Here is an 18,502-nt window from a genome sequence, read left to right as displayed (position 1 = left end):
CTGAGGGCACTTCAGGAATATTGTTCTGCTACTCTGGCACACAATTGCTCAAATACAAACGGATGGCGTGGAAGGCACCGTCTGTGGCTTTTGTTCTGCCTCTTCTTTCTTGTTTTCCTTTCTTGTTTTCCTTTTTTCTGCCAGGGAGAAAGGCAGCGACACATTGGAAATGACATTGTCACCATCATATTTCAGGAAGGTGCAGAGTCTTCTCCCGCATTCCAGCCATCCAGGATTCCCTCTCATTTTACACCCATCTTTTTCCTGACATTTTCTAATTTTTCTTTTTTATAAGATTTTAATTCTGCCCTGAATTCCTCCCTCTCTGCTGTTTATGGAAGTGAAAATTATTTTCCCAAAAGAGTTGCATTCTTGCATTCTTGCCCTTCAGCTTCCTAACTAGGAGTTTCCAAGTCTGCAACATCAAGCAGTGTTTGTTAAATCCCTCAGAAGATAAGGGAAAAGCGGGAATGGGAGTTTGAAATACTTTTATTGAAAGCATTTATTTGTATCCTTTCACAAATCTAATTTTATACCTTTTAAAAAAATACAAAGTTATAAATACGTTTCTCTTGGTTTTGTAAATTACTTTGGCATTAAATTTTGGCATTTTACTCAATATTGCCTTTCAATGTTTAGATGCTGTTTCTTTTAAATTTGGATTTTGGATCAGTATTTGTCAAATGTTTCAGACTATTTACCATCCATGCTCCAGTTTTTTAACAGCCTGTGGTTTGCAGACTTTTGGTTGAAAGCATTTTGCAGACGATGTGATTGCAAAAAGCAGCAGCCAATATCTTGGAATTCCCATGGGCTCACAGTAGCAGTAACCTGTAGAGCCCAGCCTGGCCCGTGTCAGACAGAATGGAACGGAATGAGGAGAAATGAATGCAAAGAAGAAAACTCTCATTTCTGTCTCTACTCTGTTGCTGAGTTTGAAAAAGTTATCACAGAGCTTAAGACTTCCACATCTCGTTCTCAGGCAGTGAATGTTACTAGAACCCACTTGCTAGGGGTGAACGGAAATGAACAAAGTTGGAAAGAATAATAAAAATCTTTACTTATCAAAGGAACCTAAATACTAAGAAGAATTGTTTACCACATCAACGTAACTCTGCAATAGAGCATCGGCCTTAGTAGAACTTGCACTGGGAATCGGGCGGGACGCGGCAGCGGGAGAGCCCCGAGCCGGGCGAGCTGAACGTGAGGCAGTAGAGCTTGCCCGCCCTCAGGGAGCCGAGGCGAGGCGAGCGGAGCCGAGGCGCGCCGAAGGCACAGAGCGGCTGGGAGTTGGGCCGAAGCGAGGCGAGCTCGGCCGAAGAGGCGAATGCAGGCGCCAAGAGCCGAGTTGAGGCGCCAAGAGCCGACTCGAGCCGAGCGTCTCCGGAGCGAGCCGAGCTCCGCCGAGCGCCGCAGCATCCCGGGCAGGGCGAGGCGCCGGGCCGGGCTCGGGGTGCAGCCGGGGCTCTGGGAGGCTTCCCCGCCTGTCCCTCTCTCTAGCCCTCCTTCCTTCTCCCCGTCTTCGCCTTCTCTCGCTCCCTTTCCCCCATTCCCTCTCCCCCCGCAAAGCCGGCTCCTTCCTGTCCTGTCCCTAGCCCGCTACTCCCTTCTGTTCCCCCTCTCTCCTTCCTCTGCCCAACCTCCCTGTACCCTCGTCCCGGGCTTTCCCTTCCTGTCCCGCTTTCCTGCACAGCCCGAGCTCCCTCGCCGCCCTTTCTCGTGCCCTGCTCTCGCTCCTCTCTTCCCGTGCCCCCTTTCCTTCTTTGCCCCGCAGCCGCGGGGCTCGGGCTGCCGGAGAATAAAGCCCCGAGGGCTTTGCCGGCATCGCGCTGAGAGCGGCCCCCGCTCCGTGCCGGGCCGTCCCCGCCGTCTGTGCCGCTCCCTCTCTCGCTGCCCCTGGCCCGTGACAGCGAGGCTGGGCAGGAACCTCAAGCCTTCTGGGGGCTGCCCCCCCTTTCTTGTTGCAGCAGAGTCCCTTGCTGGGGCCATGCACGTGTGGGAAGGGCTTGGGGGAAGCGCTGCGCTGCTGTCCGGGGCAGTCGGATTCGTTCGGAGCCTTCTTTGGGGGTCAGGGAAAGGCGGGGTGAAGACTCGGGGCTCTGATGCCGTTGGGGGCAGCCCAAGGTGCCCGGGAGAGGGAGCCCCACGGCGGTGCAGGAGCAGGTGGGGGGCGGGCGAGGGGCGGGGGTCACGCTGGGTGCCGTCCCCCAGAGGGACCCAAAGCTGACACCAAATGCACAGGGAAATTGCATTCCAATGTCTTGGAACAGAGGCTCATGGGAAGTTTTCTCAGCTCTCTAAGGCACGGAGCCCTGGAGCCAAGTCAGCCTGAGCTGCTGCGTGCTTGCTGTGAGCCTTGAGGTGAGCGCACATCGTTGCCGGCTTGGGATCGATTGAAATGCGCTAAGGAAACCAGCTCTGGGGAGGGAGGGAGGGAGGGAGGGAAATGCTCTCTTAACATGTGCCAATTCTTCTGTCAAACTCATCAGGGCAGGACAGCGTTCAGACTGAAAGTGTAAGAAGATGTGGAGGGAGACAGAGAATCTGACAGGAGCACCGGACTCACAAGTGCACGAATTTTGCTTTTGGCTTGGATTCAAACGCAGAAGTTGTAAGGAATTTGGGAAGGAGAAGGGACATTTCAGAAGGAGAAGAAGAAAAAGAAGTTGTTGTTGTTACAGCCCTGGCAAAATCTTTGGTTCTAGCTAATAAAGGAAGTTAGTTGAAATTAAAAAAAAGAAAAAAACCTGGGGTTTTTCCTTCACTGTTCTATTCGTTGGTGGTAGATGGTGTGTTGTTTTATTTCTTGGTCTTATTAACTCTGTGTAAATAGTTTTTTGAGTGAAGCTCACTTTCTGGATGGGTTGGTTTGTATTTGAGGTAGGATTAATTTCAAGAGGTTTCTTTCCTAGACTTCTGATCGGTATTGCTGGGATTTTGGTTTTTTTGTTTACTGTATGTATCAACAGAGAGATTTGGTAGGGCCAGCTGGGCTGCTGGAGTTTTGGGTGTTAATTTATTAGATGGCTTTTGTTAAACACAGAATAATTATGTAAGTTAACAGCAAATTACCCAATTTATCTAGGTAAGCTACCTAAACACAATGCTTTATGTCTTACCATTTTTCTGTTCTTCTGCTCCAAGTAGTTGTTGTAAAAAAGAAAGCGCTGTTATTTTTCTGAAGAGCTTTCTTCTATAACAAGGCCTTTACTCCCTTTGAATTTGAGTCAGAGGAGCCAAACAGCTGTAGCTGCTCTGAGGGCTTTTATATTTGGTGGGATTAGCCCCCTCCCTTTTCCCAGGCATTATGGGAATGGGAGGCGGGCACCATCAGGGGTATATTAACCCCAGCTTTTGCTGAGGGGCTTCATTCCCTCTCTGGGATGTGCTGGGGTGAGAGCTCTCCTGTCATTTTAGTGAAGAGCCTCTTTCAGCTTAGCTTGCTTTCAGCAGGTGTTTCTGGGCATCTAAAGCAATAGAGGCTTGGAAGATACTGTGAAGAAAATGGCATGGAATACAGGGAGTACTTAAGGTGACGATTTTGGATTTTGTGTTTAGGGGTGATAAAGCATATCTGCAATTTCTGGTTTTGTTCTTTTTTTTGTGTTTTTATTGTTTTTAGGAGGTGCACAGCTTCCAGAGATCCCAGGTTGTGTCAAGCACAGCACTTCTTTCAGCAGATTCATCATGTCACAGGAGGCATCTGCCCAGTGTAAAAAATGATGTTTGAGATTGAGGCTTCAGGTGAGTTGAGGGTTGTGACTGGGAGAGGGAGGGTGAGCAGGTATCCAGCTAGGAGTTATTGGGGGGCAGGGGGGTTTGCAGGCAGCAGGGTGAGAAAGGGTGTTTATTTGAGGGCCCCCCCACACAAGGCTTTTCAGAAGCTTAGCAGAGGTATTCCCATGTTTTCCTCACACAAGGTCATCCACTGCACTCACAGGAATGCCATTTAACTTTGCTTTTCTCTAACCCAGGTGCCACTAATAATAAAAGGCCACAGCCTTGGAATCAGGATGAAGATGGAGCCTGAAGGAGCCAGGCACACTCAGGAGAGGGCAAGTAGCTGACTTGCTGGGATTTGGCCTACATAACTCTAAACTCATACTTTGGTTTTGTTTTTCTTTATTGTAGCTGACCGAGAGGCTAACAGGCGATCATGGGGCCCTCCGAGGCAGACTCATTTCAGGTGCAACGTGGATTCACATCGCCGATCATCCAAAAGATAAGTCGGGGGCCATGGCCTGGAGAAGGGAGAGTAGCAGGTTGGGAGTTCTTGGGACAGATTTAAAAATTAGCAGAGGGAAAAGCAATCTTCTCCAAGGGGCCTCTTAGGACAGCTAAAGGGAGAGACTCCACATTTGATGGCAGCGTGCAGGCGGGCAGGGCAGAGCAGTTCCGGTCCATGTCGTGTTGTCCGGTGTACCGTGTTACCTGCTGTGTCTTTGGGGTCCCTTTTGCCTTTTCCCCTCGAGGCCCTCACCACAAGCATAATGTGTCGTGTTTAACGTCCCCCCGTTTGTCACGTTCTGTGTCACGGGTGTCTGCACATATTTGTGCCGGAGCTGCTCTGCCCTGCCGCAGAGGCTGCTGCAATAGGACAAGGCTCAGGGACACGCAGTTTGTGGGGTGTTGCTAGACTCTAGATGATATTCCTAGATAGACAGAAGATGTTTGGAGCTGTGAAGATATCCTGCAGCCCTTTGACGTTTGTCCTCACTTTCTTTCAGACGCAGAAGGATAAACTCCAGAGCAAAATCCATCCACCCATCCCGAGTGAGGAGGTTCCCCCGAGCAGGTCAGTCACTGTTGGTCTCTGCAGGGAGAGTGTCAAGTGTGACTCTGTTACAGCTCTGTTCTTTTTCTTTTTAGGAAGCAAAGCTGGACATCAGCAGGCAAGGTGAGATGGGCAAGGTGAGCATTGAGTAGCGTACAGAAGCAGTTAGTTGTTATTGCTCCAGTCTCACTTTGCGGTGCAACTCTAAGCATCCGTTCCTGTTTCTGCACTTTAGGCAATCCACTCGGAGTACGCCAAGTCCCAGTCACCAACCGGCCGACGCGCCGGGTTTGCTGCTCTCCCGAGCCCTGTGGAAGAATCAGGGGACTCGGCAATGAAGCCTCTGCCTTTTCTGTTTAAAGGTGTCACCAGGGCAGCCTTCAGCAGTGGCCGAGGAGTTGCGGTGAGTCAGGGAAGTAGGGAGGAGGAGTGAGGCTCCGCTCAGGTTTCAGCAACGCCACATCACCTTGTCTCCTCTTAGCCCAGGCGTGCCCCACGACGATGGCGTCAGCCTCCGAGTGCGGCTGAAGCATGCGGCCCCAGGAGCCGGGCATTCTTGGGAAAAGAGTGAGTGGCAGAATTGTTGGGTTTTGGCCAATGTGCTGCTGAGGTTATGCATTGATATTTTGTTTACTTTATTGGAGCAGACGAAGAAACAACAGGAAGTTGTTTAACAACAGTGCCAGCAGGACCTTCCCAGCTGTCGAGGCAGCCTTCCTTTGCACCTGACACAGACCGGCATCCCCAGATGTCTGAGAGATAAGTAGAGGGCTACGACCCACAGAGGGGATGAAACCAGGGCGCAGGGCAGGGACCCACCGGGAGGGGTTTTTGAGTCCGCTTTGGAGACGGGGGTGTCCACGAAGCGGCCCCATAGGCCTGGGGGGGAAATAAAAGCAAAGTATCACTTTTGATCACAGTGCTGAGGTGCGCAGGGCAGAGCAGTGCCGGTGTGTACTGTGTCATTTGTCTGTTGTGTGTTCTGTGTGGTTGGATGTGTCATGTCCTTTACTTTAGGCCTTTGAGGAGCCTAGCAGAAACCCTGGCATCATTGTTAGCATCTGTAATCTCTACATTCCTTGGCCTGGTACCCAGGCCATTGAACTTTTGACTCGGGAGCTCCAACAGGCATCAGAATTGCATCTCTCTTTGGAAGCATCCAGTCAGGTGGCTTTTCAGGTCTTGTTCTGAGCTGCACGGACAGCCGTGCTCCGCAATGCTCCATTTCAACAGATTAGGCTTTGTAAGAATGCAAGGTTAGGGAGAGGATTCTGACTGTAGGATTCCTGGGTATCCATCTTTGCAGTTCTTGGAATAAATCGTTCAGCCAGCATCTTCCTCCAGGGTTCTCTGAGCCTCATCAGTTTGCCATCTGTCTCATCTTGGTCATCTCCTTTTGCATTCTCTGAGTCCTTGCAGCCACTTTCCTTGCCAGGAGCTTTCTGTTCCTGTTGTGTCCCCCCTGTCTGTCACGTCCCGTCCCGTGTCACGGGTGTCAGCACACACATTTGTGCCGGAGCTGCTCTGCCCTGCCGCATAGCCTGGTGCAGTAGGAGAAGTCCCCGGGAGTTTGTAATGTGGGGTGTAGTGGGACTCTAGATGGGATTTGTAGATGGACACAAGACGTCTGGAGCTCCTAAGTTATCCTGCAACAGTTTGACTCTTGTCCTAACTTTTTTTTCAGATTCAGATGGATTAAATGTGTGCCAGAGGGCCCCATCCCGGGTGAGGGGTTTCCCCCAAGCAGGTGAGGCACCGTTTGTCTCTGCAGCAGAAGTGTAAATGGTGACTCTGTTACAGCACTGTTCTTTGTCTTTCTTTTTAGGAAGCAAATGTGGATACCAGCTGTCAAGGTGAGCAGTAGTTGTTATTGCTCAGGTCTCAATTTCTGGTGCAGCTCTAAGCTTCCGTTCTCATTTGTGCACTTTAGGCAATCCACTCGGAGTATGCCAAGCCCCTGTCACCAGCCGGCCGATGCTCCGGGTTCCCTGCATGTGTGAGCCCTGTGGATGCATTACAGGACTTGGTGATGAAGCCCTGAACTTTTCTATTTAAAGGTGCCATCCAGGTGGCCTCCAGCAAGTGCTGAGGAGTTGTGGTGAGTCAGGGAAGTAGGGGGGAGGAGCGAGGGTCCACTCAGGTTTCAGCTGTGCCAAATCACCTCATCTCCTCTGAACCCAGGTGTCCCCTGTGGCGACGGCCTCGGTCTCCGAGCGTGCCCGAAGCGTGCGGCCCGAGCAGCTGAGCGTTCTTAGGAGCACGGTGAGTAGCAGACTTGTGGGGTTTTGGCCGATGTGGTGCCACGATCAGGCATTGATGTTTGGTTTTCTTTAATACAGCTGTCTAAGAGACACCAGCCCGGTGCCAGCAGGACCTTCCCAGCTGGCGAGGTGGCCTTGCTTTGCACCTGAGACCGGCATCCCCAGATGTCTGAGAGAGAAGTAGAGGGCTACGAGCCCCAGGGGGGATGAAAGCAGGGTGCTGGTTTGGGAATTACTGGGATGGGTTTTTGAGTCCGCTTTGGAGGTGGGGGGGGTGTCCATGAAGTGGCCCCTTAGGCCCCATAAAAGCAAAATCTCACTTTTGATCCCAGTGCTGAGGTGCGCAGGGCAGAGCAGTCCCGGTGTGTATGATGTCCCTTGTCTATTGTGCCTTGTGTGTTGTTTGGGTATCTCATGTCTCTTACCTTAGCCTTTTCAGGGGCCTGTCAGAAACCTTGGCATTGTTCTTATCCTCTGTGATCTCTGCATTTCTTGGCCTGGCACCCATGCCATACAACCTTTGCCTGGGGAGCTCAGACATGTATCAGAATTGCATCTCTCTTTGGAAGCATCCAGTCAGATGTCTTTTCAGGTCTTGTTCTGAGCTGTATGGACAGCTATGCCCTGCCAGGATCCATTATGGCAGATTAGGACTTGAAAGAATGTGAGGACAGGTAGAGGCTTCTGACCGTAGGATTCTCGGGCATCCATCTTTGCAGTTCTTGGAATAAATCATTCAGTTAGCATCTTCTTCCTTCAGTGTTTTCTGAGCCACATCAGCTTGCCATCAGTCTCACCTCAGTCATCTCATTTGGCATCCTGTCGTTGCTCGCAGTAATCCTTTTTACCAAGAGATTTCTGTCTGTGTTGTGTGCCCATTGTTTGTCGTGTCCTGTCTGTCCTGTGTCACAGGTGTCTGCACATATTTGTGCCGGAGCTGCTCTGCCCTGCTGCATAGCCTTTTGTAATAGGACAAGCCCTGGGGAGTTGAAATTTTTCATGTGGGGTGTACTTGGACTCTAGATGCTGTTCCTAGATTGATATAAGGTGTTTGCAGCTTTTGAGTCATCCTGCAGGTGTTTGACATATGTTCTAACTCTCTTGCAGGTGCAGATGCATTGCATCCATGGCAGAGCACCCCATCCCGGGTGAGGGGGTTCCCCATAGCAGGTCAGTCACCATTTGTCTGTGCAGGGGATGTGTCAAGTGTGACCCTGTTACAGCGCTGTTCTTTGTCCTTATTTTTAGGAAGTATAGCTGGATCTCAGCAGTCAAGTTCAAGAGGGTAAGGTGAGCAGTAGCCTTTCTTGTTGCTGAGGTCTCAATTCCTGGGGCAAGTCTAAGTCTCCATTCTCGTTTTTGTGCCTTAGGCCATCTGCTCGGAGCACGCCAAGCTCCCATCCCCAGCTGGCCGACGGACCGGGTTTGCCGCTCTCGCGAGCCCCGCGTTCCGGGCAGCCGTCAGGAACCGCCAAGGAGTTGCGGTGAGTCAGGGAAGTAGGGAGGAGGAGCGCGGGTCCACTCAGGTTTCAGCAATGCCACGTCACCTCCTGTCCTCTTAACCCAGGCGCACCCCACGACGACGGCGTCGGCCTCCGAGCGTGGCCGGAGCGTGCGACCCGAGGAGCCGGGCCTTCTTAGGAGAAGGGTGAGTAGCAGACTTGTGGGGTTTTGGCCAATGTGGTGCCACGATCAGGCATTGATGTTTGGTTTCCTTTGATATAGCTGTCTAAGAGACAACGGCCCGGTGCCAGCAGGACCTTCCCAGCTGACAAGGCGGCCTTCCTTCGCACCTGACATGGACTGGGATTTCCATATGTCCAAGAGATAAGTCAAGGGCTACGACCCACAGAGGGGATGAAAGCAGGGTGCTGGGTTGGGGCTCCTGGGGGGGAGGGGGTTGAGTTGGCTCTGGAGATGAGGGTAGCCAAGATGTGGCCCCTTAGGCCACGTAAAAGGAAAGTCTCACCTTTTGATCACAGTGCTGAGGTGTGCAGGGCAGAGCAGTCCCGGTGTGTATCATGTCCCTTGTCTTTTGTTTATTATGTGATGTTTGGGTATCTCATGTCTCTTATCTTTAGGCCTTTGAAGGGCCTGTCAGAAACCTTGGCGCCATACTTAGAATCTGTGATCTCAGTGTTCCTCAGCCTGGTGCCCAAGCCATAGAACCTTTGACTTGGGAGCTCCAACAGGCATCAGAATTGCATCTCTCTTTGGAAGCATCCAGTCAGGTGGCTTTTCAGGTCTTGTTCTGAGCTGCACGGACAGCCGTGCTCCGCAATGCTCCATTTCAACGGATTAGGCTTTGTAAGAATGCAAGGTTAGGGAGAGGATTCTGACTGTAGGATTCCTGGGTATCCATCTTTGCAGTTCTTGGAATAAATCATTCAGCCAGCATCTTCCTCCAGGGTTCTCTGAGCCTCATCAGTTTGCCATCTGTCTCATCTTGGTCATCTCCTTTTGCATTCTCTGAGTCCTTGCAGCCACTTTCTTTGCCAGGAGCTTTCTGTTCCTGTTGTGTCCCCCCTGTCTGTCACGTCCCGTCCCGTGTCACGGGTGTCAGCACACACATTTGTGCCGGAGCTGCTCTGCCCTGCCGCATAGCCTGGTGCAGTAGGAGAAGTCCCCGGGAGTTTGTAATGTGGGGTGTAGTGGGACTCTAGATGGGATTTGTAGATGGACACAAGACGTCTGGAGCTCCTAAGTTATCCTGCAACAGTTTGACTCTTGTCCTAACTTTTTTTTCAGATTCAGATGGATTAAATGTGTGCCAGAGGGCCCCATCCCGGGTGAGGGGTTTCCCCCAAGCAGGTGAGGCACCGTTTGTCTCTGCAGCAGAAGTGTATATGGTGACTCTGTTACAGCACTGTTCTTTGTCTTTCTTTTTAGGAAGCAAATGTGGATACCAGCTGTCAAGGTGAGCAGTGGAGAGCAGTAGTTGTTATTGCTCAGGTCTCAATTTCTGGTGCAGCTCTAAGCTTCCATTCTCGTTTGTGCACTTTAGGCAATCCACTCGGAGTATGCCAAGCCCCCGTCACCAGCCGGCCGATGCTCCGGGTTCCCTGCATGTGTGAGCCCTGTGGATGCATTACAGGACTTGGTGATGAAGCCCTGAACTTTTCTATTTAAAGGTGCCATCCAGGTGGCCTCCAGCAAGTGCTGAGGAGTTGTGGTGAGTCAGGGAAGTAGGGGGGAAGAGCGAGGGTCCACTCAGGTTTCAGCTGTGCCAAATCACCTCATCTCCTCTGAACCCAGGTGTCCCCTGTGGCGACGGCCTCGGTCTCCGAGCGTGCCAAAAGCGTGCGGCCCGAGCAGCTGAGCGTTCTTAGGAGCACAGTGAGTAGCAGACTTGTGGGGTTTTGGCCGATGTGGTGCCACGATCAGGCATTGATGTTTGGTTTTCTTTAATACAGCTGTCTAAGAGACACCAGCCCGGTGCCAGCAGGACCTTCCCAGCTGGCGAGGTGGCCTTTCTTTGCACCTGAGACCAGCATCCCCAGATGTCTGAGAGAGAAGTAGAGGGCTACGACCCCCAGGGGGGATGAAAGCAGGGTGCTGGTTTGGGAATTACTGGGAGGGGGGGATTTGAGTCCGCTTTGGAGGTGAGGAGTGTCCATGAAGTGGCCCCTTAGGCCCCATAAAAGCAAAATCTCACTTTTGATCCCAGTGCTGAGGTGAGCAGGGCAGAGCAGTCCCAGTGTGTATTGTGTCACTTGTCTTTTGTGTATTATGTGTTGTTGGATATCTCATGTCTTTTATCATAGCCCTTTGAGGGGCCTGTCAGAAACCTTGGCATCAGTCTTAGTATCTGTACTCTCAGCGTTCCTTGCCCTGGCGCCGATGCCATGGAACTTTTAACTCGGCAGCTCAGACAGGTATCAGAATGGCAACTCTTTTTCGAAGCATCCGGTCAGATGTCTTTTCAGGTCTTGTTCTGAGCTGTATGGACAGCTGCACCCTGCAAGGTTCTGTTATGATGGATTAGGACTTGTAAGAATGTGGGGACAGGTAGAGGCTTCTGACCGTAGGATTCTCGGGCATCCATCTTTGCAGTTCTTGGAATAAATAATTCAGTTAGCATCTTGTTCCTCCAGGGTTCTCTGAACTTCATCAGCCCGCCATCAGTTTCACCTCAGTCTTCTAATTTTGCGTCCTCTCGGTGCTCGCTGTCATTTTCCTTACCCAGAGATTTCTGTTCCTGTTGTGTCCCCGTTGTTTGTCCTGTCCTGTGTCACGGGTGTCTGCACACATTTGTGCTGGAGCTGCTCTGCCTTGCTGCATAGCCTGGTGCAATAGGAGAAGTCCCGGGGACTTGATGTTTGTAATGTGGGGTGTCGTTGGACTCTAGGTGGGATTTGTAGATGGGCACAAGATGTCTGGAGCTCTTAAGTTATCCTGCAGCTCTTTGATTTTTGTCCTTTCTTTCAGGTGCAGAAGGATGAAATCCAGGGCAGAGCCCCTCATCCCGGGTGAGGGGATTCCCCCGAGCAGGTCAGTCACTGTTTGTCTCTGTAGAGAGAGCATAAATGATGGCTGTTAGAGCAGTCTTCTTTGTCTCTCTTTTTAGGAAGTCAAGGCCAAGTGGGCGAGGTGAGCATTGAGTAGTGTACAGAAGCAGTTGTTTTTGCTGATGTCTCAGTTTCTGGTGCAGCTCTTAGCATCTCCACTTTTTATTTTAGGTGGTCCACTTGCCATCTATCCTGGCCGGGCATGCCCATTCCAGCTGTGTGCAGCTTAAGGTATCAGAGTGGCATCCTTGTCAGATTTGGGAGGTTGTGTTTTCGCAGTGTCTCAGCATGCTTTTCTGCTTTGTTTCTTTGCAGGTGCTGTCGCTGCCCTAGGCATGCCAAGGAACAGAGGAGGGCAGGTGAGTCGGTGTTTAGGCAGGCTGACTCACAGGTGAGTGTTACACAGCAGCATGCTGAGTGTGTACCTTTTCTCTTTGCAGGTATCTTCTGGGCACCCTCTGGAGTCAAATCAAGATTTGAGGTGAGCCGGGGCAGGGGTGCGGAGGAGTCCCGGGGATTACTGTTTTTGACGGCAATAGTCACCTTTTCTGTTTTGTCTTAGGTACCCTTAGGAGCCTCGTAGCCAAAGGTTGGAAACGACAGCACCGAGGCACACACGGAGCATGTTTCAACATCCACGTCGGACCAAGGATGGATTTTGTCTGCTCCTTTTCCAAAAGCTAAGTGTCGGGGCCAGCAGTTGGGAGAAGGGGAAAAACCTTTACTATCACAGAGGGCAATTTGATGTCAGCTTAGCGGAGAGGTCTGTAGTGGGACCAGCTCTCTGGAAGAAAAGGGAGAGGATTTCTCCTCAGCCTGACCAGAGCCTTTGCCGGGCAGGGCAGTTCCGACCCATCTCAGGATTCTCGTGAACTTTGCATCGTCCGCCTTCCTCGGCCCGACGTCGTCACGGATCTTTCCCCCGAGGAGCTCGCCTTCACGTCCGGAGCTATAGCCACAGTCACCTGGCCGTCGGCTTCCTTCTCTAGGCTTGCTGAGCCTCTCGAGCATCCTCTTAACTGCTGTGGCACTAACTTCTTTTAACGAGTTACATTTCATCATCACGTGCTATTGTCATAGGGCTTCCTCTCCTTTGGCATCATCAGCCTCTGGCACATCTTGCGCTAGGCATCTCGGGTGCCTAAGGGGACAGTGCCAGGCAGTTGCCACTTGTCTCTGTGTTATGTCACCCGTGTCTGTGTTGTCCGTGTCTGTGTTGTCCGTGTCTGTGTTGTCCGTGTCTGTGTTGTCCGTGTCTGTGTTGTCCGTGTCTGTGTTGTCCGTGTCTGTGTTGTCCGTGTCTGTGTTGTCCGTGTCTGTGTTGTCCGTGTCTGTGTTGTCCGTGTCTGTGTTGTCCGTGTCTGTGTTGTCCGTGTCTGTGTTGTCCGTGTCTGTGTTGTCCGTGTCTGTGTTGTCCGTGTCTGTGTTGTCCGTGTCTGTGTTGTCCGTTGTCTTCCACATCATAGGCCTTTGTTACGTCTCAATGCTTTATTGGCACTATTCTGTGCCGTATAGGCTGTATTCTACTCACGTTCCTTTCTGGATATCCCTTATTCTGGCATCTTTACATTTTTACTCTTTGAGACAGGAATGTCTCAAACGGACAAGATGTTCTCATCCATCTTCCTTCTCACTACCAGCTTTGGTAGTGCCTTTTTTTCCATGCCATTTTCTTGGACTGCTAGAGGGAGTGTCTTGCACCCTCCTCATGTGACTGCAGTACTTCTATAGGTTCCATCTTCTGAAGGGTATAGGACTCAAGAATTCATCTTCCAGCGAGTTATCTCAAGTCCTGGCTTATATTGCGTGTACCTGTGCTGACTTATACTGTATGTACCTACCCTCTATGTACACTTGCACTGTATGCATCGACTTACATTGTTGTGTGTACTTATATTGTACCACTTATGGTTGGAGCTGCCCTGCCCGGGCACGTAGTCACAGTCAGGTAGAAGAGTTATAAAAACTTTACTGTTCATCTGTCTTTTATGGGATTTTGGGTAGAAAACTTACTGGTTCAGAGTGGAGACAAGTCCTAGCTGTCAGATAGCCACTCGTTGACCGCTTCCTGTCGTCTCACAGGTCCCCAAGGCTACCGATTTCCCCAGAACCTACCAACTGACGTCAAGGAGCGCAGCCAGAAGATGTGTCGCAGCACGTTCTTCAGCGTCTCGAGTAAGGGCCGCAGCGAGCGTGTAAGTGGGAAGAGCGTGTGAGCATGTGTGAGAGCACGTGTCTGTGTCTGTCTGCGTCTGCTCGTCTCTGCATGTGTCAGCGCATGCCGACTGGATTACTGGATTTAACCTTGTGTGTGTGACTTTTGCTTTTCAAGTTTTTCAACTCATTTTTAAATTTAGAATAAAAAATCCCCAGCTGGGTTTCCCCCCCGCCAGCTGTTTTTTTTTCCTCGGTCCCAGTCGGTCTGTGAGGCGATGCTCATCACCAGAGTTTGGGCGCGGACTGTCCAGGGACTGGGGTTTTTGTCAGGCAGGAAGATTTTTTTGAGGCTTCCGGGAACCACGTTCCCGAGGACCAATGATTGCTGGGGTGTAATTTAGCAGTTGTGATGAGAGGGATGGTGACTTCGTGTGTCATCTGAAGGGGGTGTTAATTGTAGATGAGTGTTGTTTTTTGTGTGCTTTTGTTGTTTTGGGTTTCCTATAACAATAAATCCACATGTAAGGAAAATAGAAAAAGGTTATCATCTTGTGTTAATATGTGTGTTGTATTGCTCTGTATTGCAGGGTGAGCACAGGGTGAACTCTCTCCTCCTTGCTGTGACACCTGGGCTGGCAGGGATGACACAGTGACCTCGGCCGGCCGATGCTGCCTGTGCCATCACCTGGCACTGACGTGTTTGATGAAAATCCTTTTGCTGGGATTTTTCTCCTGAGAAGCCTCAGAACAGAAATGGAACCAATTACGATCTGCTGGCTGTGGAGTGTGGGCTGGAGATGGTTTAGCAACAGGGGCATCTTGGATTAGTCTCCTGTGCAGTGTCTACTTGATGACCAATCATGGTCCAGCTGCGTCGGGGCTGTGAGCAGTCCCAGGTTTTTATTATTCATTCCTTTCCAGCTTTCTGATGTCTCCTTGCTCTTTTAGTATAGTTCTACTGTCTCATTTTCTTTTAATATAATAGAGATCATAAAATAATATTTCAGCCTTCTGAGAGGTGGAGTCAAGATTCTCGTCTCTTCCCTCGTCCTGGGGACCCTCAAACACCGCCACAATCAGCAGCCGAGCGGGTTTGTGCGAGCCTCTCAGTGACCCTCGGCCGGTCCCGAGTCGGCAGACACTGGGGGGCAGCCCTGACACGGCCGAGAGCGGGGAGACACTCTCTGTGCCCCGAGGGTGCTGAGGGCACCTGGGCTGGGCCCCTGTGCAGCACAAGAGACACCAGAGACATCGGTAGATGATAAAGGGCTGACTCTTAGCAGGGGTTAATCCAAGGTTTTATTAGGAGTCCCAAAGGAGCTCCTGCACCTCAGGGGTCTCCTGCCAAGCCCCAGGGAGATGTGCCAAGGTTACATTTAAAGGGAGGTGGAAACCGAAAGTAGATAACATTTTACCAACCAGTAAGTGACCCTAAGGGATGGATGCTGGGGCATAGACATACAGGACAGCGTATGGGGCAAGGCTCGGGGGGCTGACCCCTGGCCTCTGGCTAATCACTGGATGACTTGGACCGAAACTTCTGCATGGAGGGGATGGGAGGCTGAGTCATTGACAGAGAGCCAGGGTGGGGGTTTGGGGATGATCTCATCCCGGGAGAGGGATAACACAGGTAAAGGGAGGGGGGTACAGTTTGGGATAAACCATTTGGGAAAAATATGGGGATACAAAACAAAATGACTTCAAAGTATTATAAAGTATAAAAATGCACTACAGCAGGTTTGGGCAGCACCAAATGAAATGTAATAAAATGCTTTAAAAATAGAAAAATTAAAAATAAAAATTAAATAAAAGTAAAAAAACAAAATGAATTTAAAATAAATGAAAAACAAAATAAAAACTGTAAAGTGCTGTAAGAGTTCCATAAAAGGTAGTGCCGTAATGCAAGACCCTCAAACACCACCACAATCACCAGCTTGAGTTGGTCTGGGCAGCACTAAATAAAAAAAAAATAAAAACCTTTAAAAATAGAAAAATTAAAAATAAAAAATAAATAAAAAATAAAATTAGAAAAATAAAATAAAAGCTTTAAAAATAGAAAAATAAAAAATAAAATATAAAAATTAAATAAAAACTTTAAAAATAGAAAAATTAAAAATAAAAAATAAAAAATAAAATAAGAAAAATAAAATAAAAGCTTTAAAAATAGAAAAATAAAAATTATAAAATAAATGCTTTAAAAATAGAAAAATTAAAAATAAAAAATAAAATTAGAAAAATAAAATAAAAGCTTTAAAAATAGAAAAATAAAAAATAAAATTAAAAAATAAAATTAAAGCTCTAAAAATAAAAAAATTAAAAGTAAAAATTAAATAAAAAATAAAAATAAAAAAAATGCTTTAAAAATAGAAAAGTTTAAACTTAAAATAAAAAAATAAAAATCTTTAGAAATAGAAAAATTAAAAATAGTAAGTAAATTTAAAAAATAAAAAATAAAATAAAAAACGTTAAATATAGAAAAATTAAAAAAAATAAGTAAATAAAAAATAAAATTAAAAAATAAAATAAAAATGCTTTAAAAATAGAAAAATTAAAAATAAAAATTAAATAAAAGTAAAAAAACAAAATGAATTTAAAATAAATGAAAAACAAAATAAAAACTGTAAAGTGCTGTAAGAGTTCCATAAAAGGTAGTGCCGTAATGCAAGACCCTCAAACACCACCACAATCACCAGCTTGAGTTGGTCTGGGCAGCACTAAATAAAAAAAAATTAAAACTTTAAAAATAGAAAAAAATATAAATTTAATCAAAAATAAAATAAAAAAATAAAATAAATTCCTTATAAATAGAAAAATTAAAAATAAAAATTAAATAAAAAATATAACTAGAAAAATAAAATGTGTTTTAAAAATTGAAAAATAAAAATAAAATTAAAAAATAAAATTAAAGCCCTAAAAATATAAAAATTTTTAAAAAATTAAATTAAAAAAAAAAGCTTTAAAAATAGAAAAATTAAAAATTAAATAAAAAATAAAATTTAAGAAATAAAATAAAAAGCTTTAGAAATAGAAAAATTAAAAATAATAAGTAAATAAAAAATAGAATGAGAAAAATAAAAGCATGAAAAATTAAAAATAAACATTAAGTAAAAAAAAAAATTGATTAAAAATAGATTAAAAACAAAATAAAAACCGTAAAGTGCTGTAAAGTACCATAAAACTTCCATAAAGGGTAATGCCATAAAGCGCGACTGTCGCAAAAGGTGCCGTAAAGCGCGACTGTCGTAAAAGCTGCCGTAAAGCGCGACTGTCGCAAAAGGTGCCGTAAAGCGCGACTGTCGCAAAAGGAGCCGTAAAGCGCGACTGTCGTAAAAGGTGCCGTATAGCGCGACTGTCGCAAAAGGTGCCGTAAAGCGCGACTGTCGTAAAAGCTGCCGTAAAGCGCGACTGTCGCAAAAGGTGCCGTAAAGCGCGACTGTCGCAAAAGGTGCCGTAAAGGGCGACTGTCGCAAAAGGTGTCGTAAAGCGCGACTGTCGCAAAAGGTGTCGTAAAGCGCGACTGTCGTAAAAGGTGTCGTCAAGCGCTACTGTGGTAAAAGTGTCGCAAATCTCGACTGCCGTAAAATTGTGCCGTAAAGCGCGACTGCCGTAAAATTGTGCCGTACAGGCTGGCGGCGCCCTGGCCGACACGGGGTGCCGTACAAGATGGCGAGGGCCGCCCGAGTGGGCGTGTCCTGGGCGGGGCGCCGTGTCGACGGGCTGACGTCATTAGGCGGCACTCTGCCTGCAGTGCGCCGATGCAGACGGCAGGGGGCGCTGTGCCTGTAGTGTACCAAAGCAAACGGCAGGGGGCGCTCTGCCTGCAGTGCGCCCATGCAGACAGCAGGGGGCGCTGTGCCTGCAGTGCGCCAAAGCAAACGGCAGGGGGCGCTCTGCCTGCAGTGCGCCCAGGCAGACGGCAGGGGGCGCTGTGCCTGCAGTGCGGCAAAGCAGACGGCAGGGGGCGATGTATAAATAGAGTATAAAGTATAATCTATATAGAAGAAGAAATAAAAGCTCTATGTTACCTGCAGCTGTAGAAAATTTCAGGCTCCCATGGAGGAAATAGTTTTCCTAAAATCATTGCCGTTTTGGGGTTTTTTGCACTCCCCAGTCGCCTGAACGTTTCTACTGCTGCTTTTTTTTATTCTAAAGCGAGAATGGAAAGCCAAGATTAGAAATACAGCGAAAGAAAGAGAGAAAGAATTAAAGAGAGAGAGACAAAGAGACAGAGACAGAAAGAAAGAGAGAGAAAGAAATAAAGAGAGACAGAAAGAAAGAGAGAGACAGAAAGAGAGCGAAAGAAAGAGAGAGAGAGAGAGAGAGAAAGAAAGAGAGAAATAGAGACAGAAAGAAAGAAAGAAAGAAAGAGAGACAGAAAGAAAAGGAAAAAGGAAAGGAAGAAAGAAAGAAAGAGAGAGAGAAAGAAATACAGAGAGACAGAAAGAGAGCGAGAGAAAGAAATAGAGAAAGAAATAGAGAGAGAAAGAAAGAGAGAGACAGAAAGAGAGAGAGAGAGAGAGAGAAAGAAAGAAAGAAAGAAAGAAAGAAAGAAAGAAAGAAAGAAAGAAAGAAAGAAAGAAAGAAAGAAAGAAAGAGAAAGAAATAGAGAAAGACAGACAGAAAGAAAGAAAGAGAGAGACAGGAAGAGAGCGAGAGAAAGAAAGAAAGAGAGACAGAGAGAGAGACAGAAAGAAAGAGAGTGAGAGAAAGAGAGAAAGAGAGAAAGAAAGAGAGAGACAGGAAGAGAGCGAGAGAAAGAAAGAAAGAGAGAGAGAAAGAAATAGAGAAAGACAGAAAGAAAG

At 48.0% G+C, this 18,502-nt stretch overlaps 2 protein-coding genes and 1 long non-coding RNA gene across 10 annotated transcripts; all 3 read left to right on the top strand.

Moving 5' to 3' along the window:
* The first annotated feature begins 4,371 nt into the window (after window positions 1–4,371).
* Window positions 4,372–6,873, top strand: LOC143692350 (uncharacterized). Of its 2 annotated transcripts, none has more exons than XM_077172586.1 (8): window positions 4,372–4,795; window positions 4,870–4,897; window positions 5,137–5,177; window positions 5,261–5,341; window positions 5,422–6,521; window positions 6,600–6,627; window positions 6,705–6,718; window positions 6,832–6,873. In XM_077172586.1, the coding sequence occupies exons 1-5, from the start codon at window positions 4,644–4,646 to the stop codon at window positions 5,501–5,503; spliced, it is 384 nt and encodes a 127-aa protein (XP_077028701.1). In that variant the 5' UTR covers window positions 4,372–4,643; the 3' UTR covers window positions 5,504–6,521; window positions 6,600–6,627; window positions 6,705–6,718; window positions 6,832–6,873. The 2 variants fall into 2 exon arrangements, with proteins under 2 accessions (XP_077028701.1, XP_077028700.1); XM_077172585.1 differs by having other exon boundaries at window positions 5,256–5,341.
* Window positions 6,874–7,160: 287 nt separating this feature from the next.
* LOC143692353 (uncharacterized) lies at window positions 7,161–8,946 on the top strand. 2 transcript variants are annotated; one of them, XM_077172589.1, is made up of 6 exons: window positions 7,161–7,252; window positions 8,143–8,205; window positions 8,284–8,320; window positions 8,406–8,519; window positions 8,603–8,683; window positions 8,761–8,946. In XM_077172589.1, exons 1-6 carry the CDS (start codon window positions 7,242–7,244, stop codon window positions 8,830–8,832), a joined length of 378 nt encoding a protein of 125 aa, XP_077028704.1. In that variant the 5' UTR covers window positions 7,161–7,241; the 3' UTR covers window positions 8,833–8,946. The 2 variants fall into 2 exon arrangements, with proteins under 2 accessions (XP_077028704.1, XP_077028703.1); XM_077172588.1 differs by having other exon boundaries at window positions 8,284–8,325.
* Window positions 8,947–10,455: 1,509 nt separating this feature from the next.
* Window positions 10,456–15,636, top strand: LOC129135210 (uncharacterized). Of its 6 annotated transcripts, none has more exons than XR_013180304.1 (9): window positions 10,456–10,499; window positions 11,464–11,526; window positions 11,603–11,625; window positions 11,715–11,774; window positions 11,859–11,902; window positions 11,984–12,024; window positions 12,106–12,222; window positions 13,626–13,738; window positions 14,288–15,636. It is a non-coding gene; the product is annotated as an uncharacterized LOC129135210 (long non-coding RNA). The 6 variants fall into 6 exon arrangements; XR_013180305.1 differs by lacking the exon at window positions 10,456–10,499 and adding an exon at window positions 10,553–10,587; XR_013180302.1 differs by having other exon boundaries at window positions 10,485–10,499; window positions 11,464–11,625; window positions 14,288–15,635.
* Window positions 15,637–18,502: the final 2,866 nt, after the last annotated feature.

The sequence above is a fragment of the Agelaius phoeniceus genome, assembly GCF_051311805.1.
Source record: "Agelaius phoeniceus isolate bAgePho1 chromosome 6 unlocalized genomic scaffold, bAgePho1.hap1 SUPER_6_unloc_1, whole genome shotgun sequence".
Lineage (NCBI taxonomy): Eukaryota > Metazoa > Chordata > Aves > Passeriformes > Icteridae > Agelaius > Agelaius phoeniceus.
Note: the sequence above shows the minus strand (reverse complement) of the source record. Positions and strands in the feature narration are given on the sequence as shown.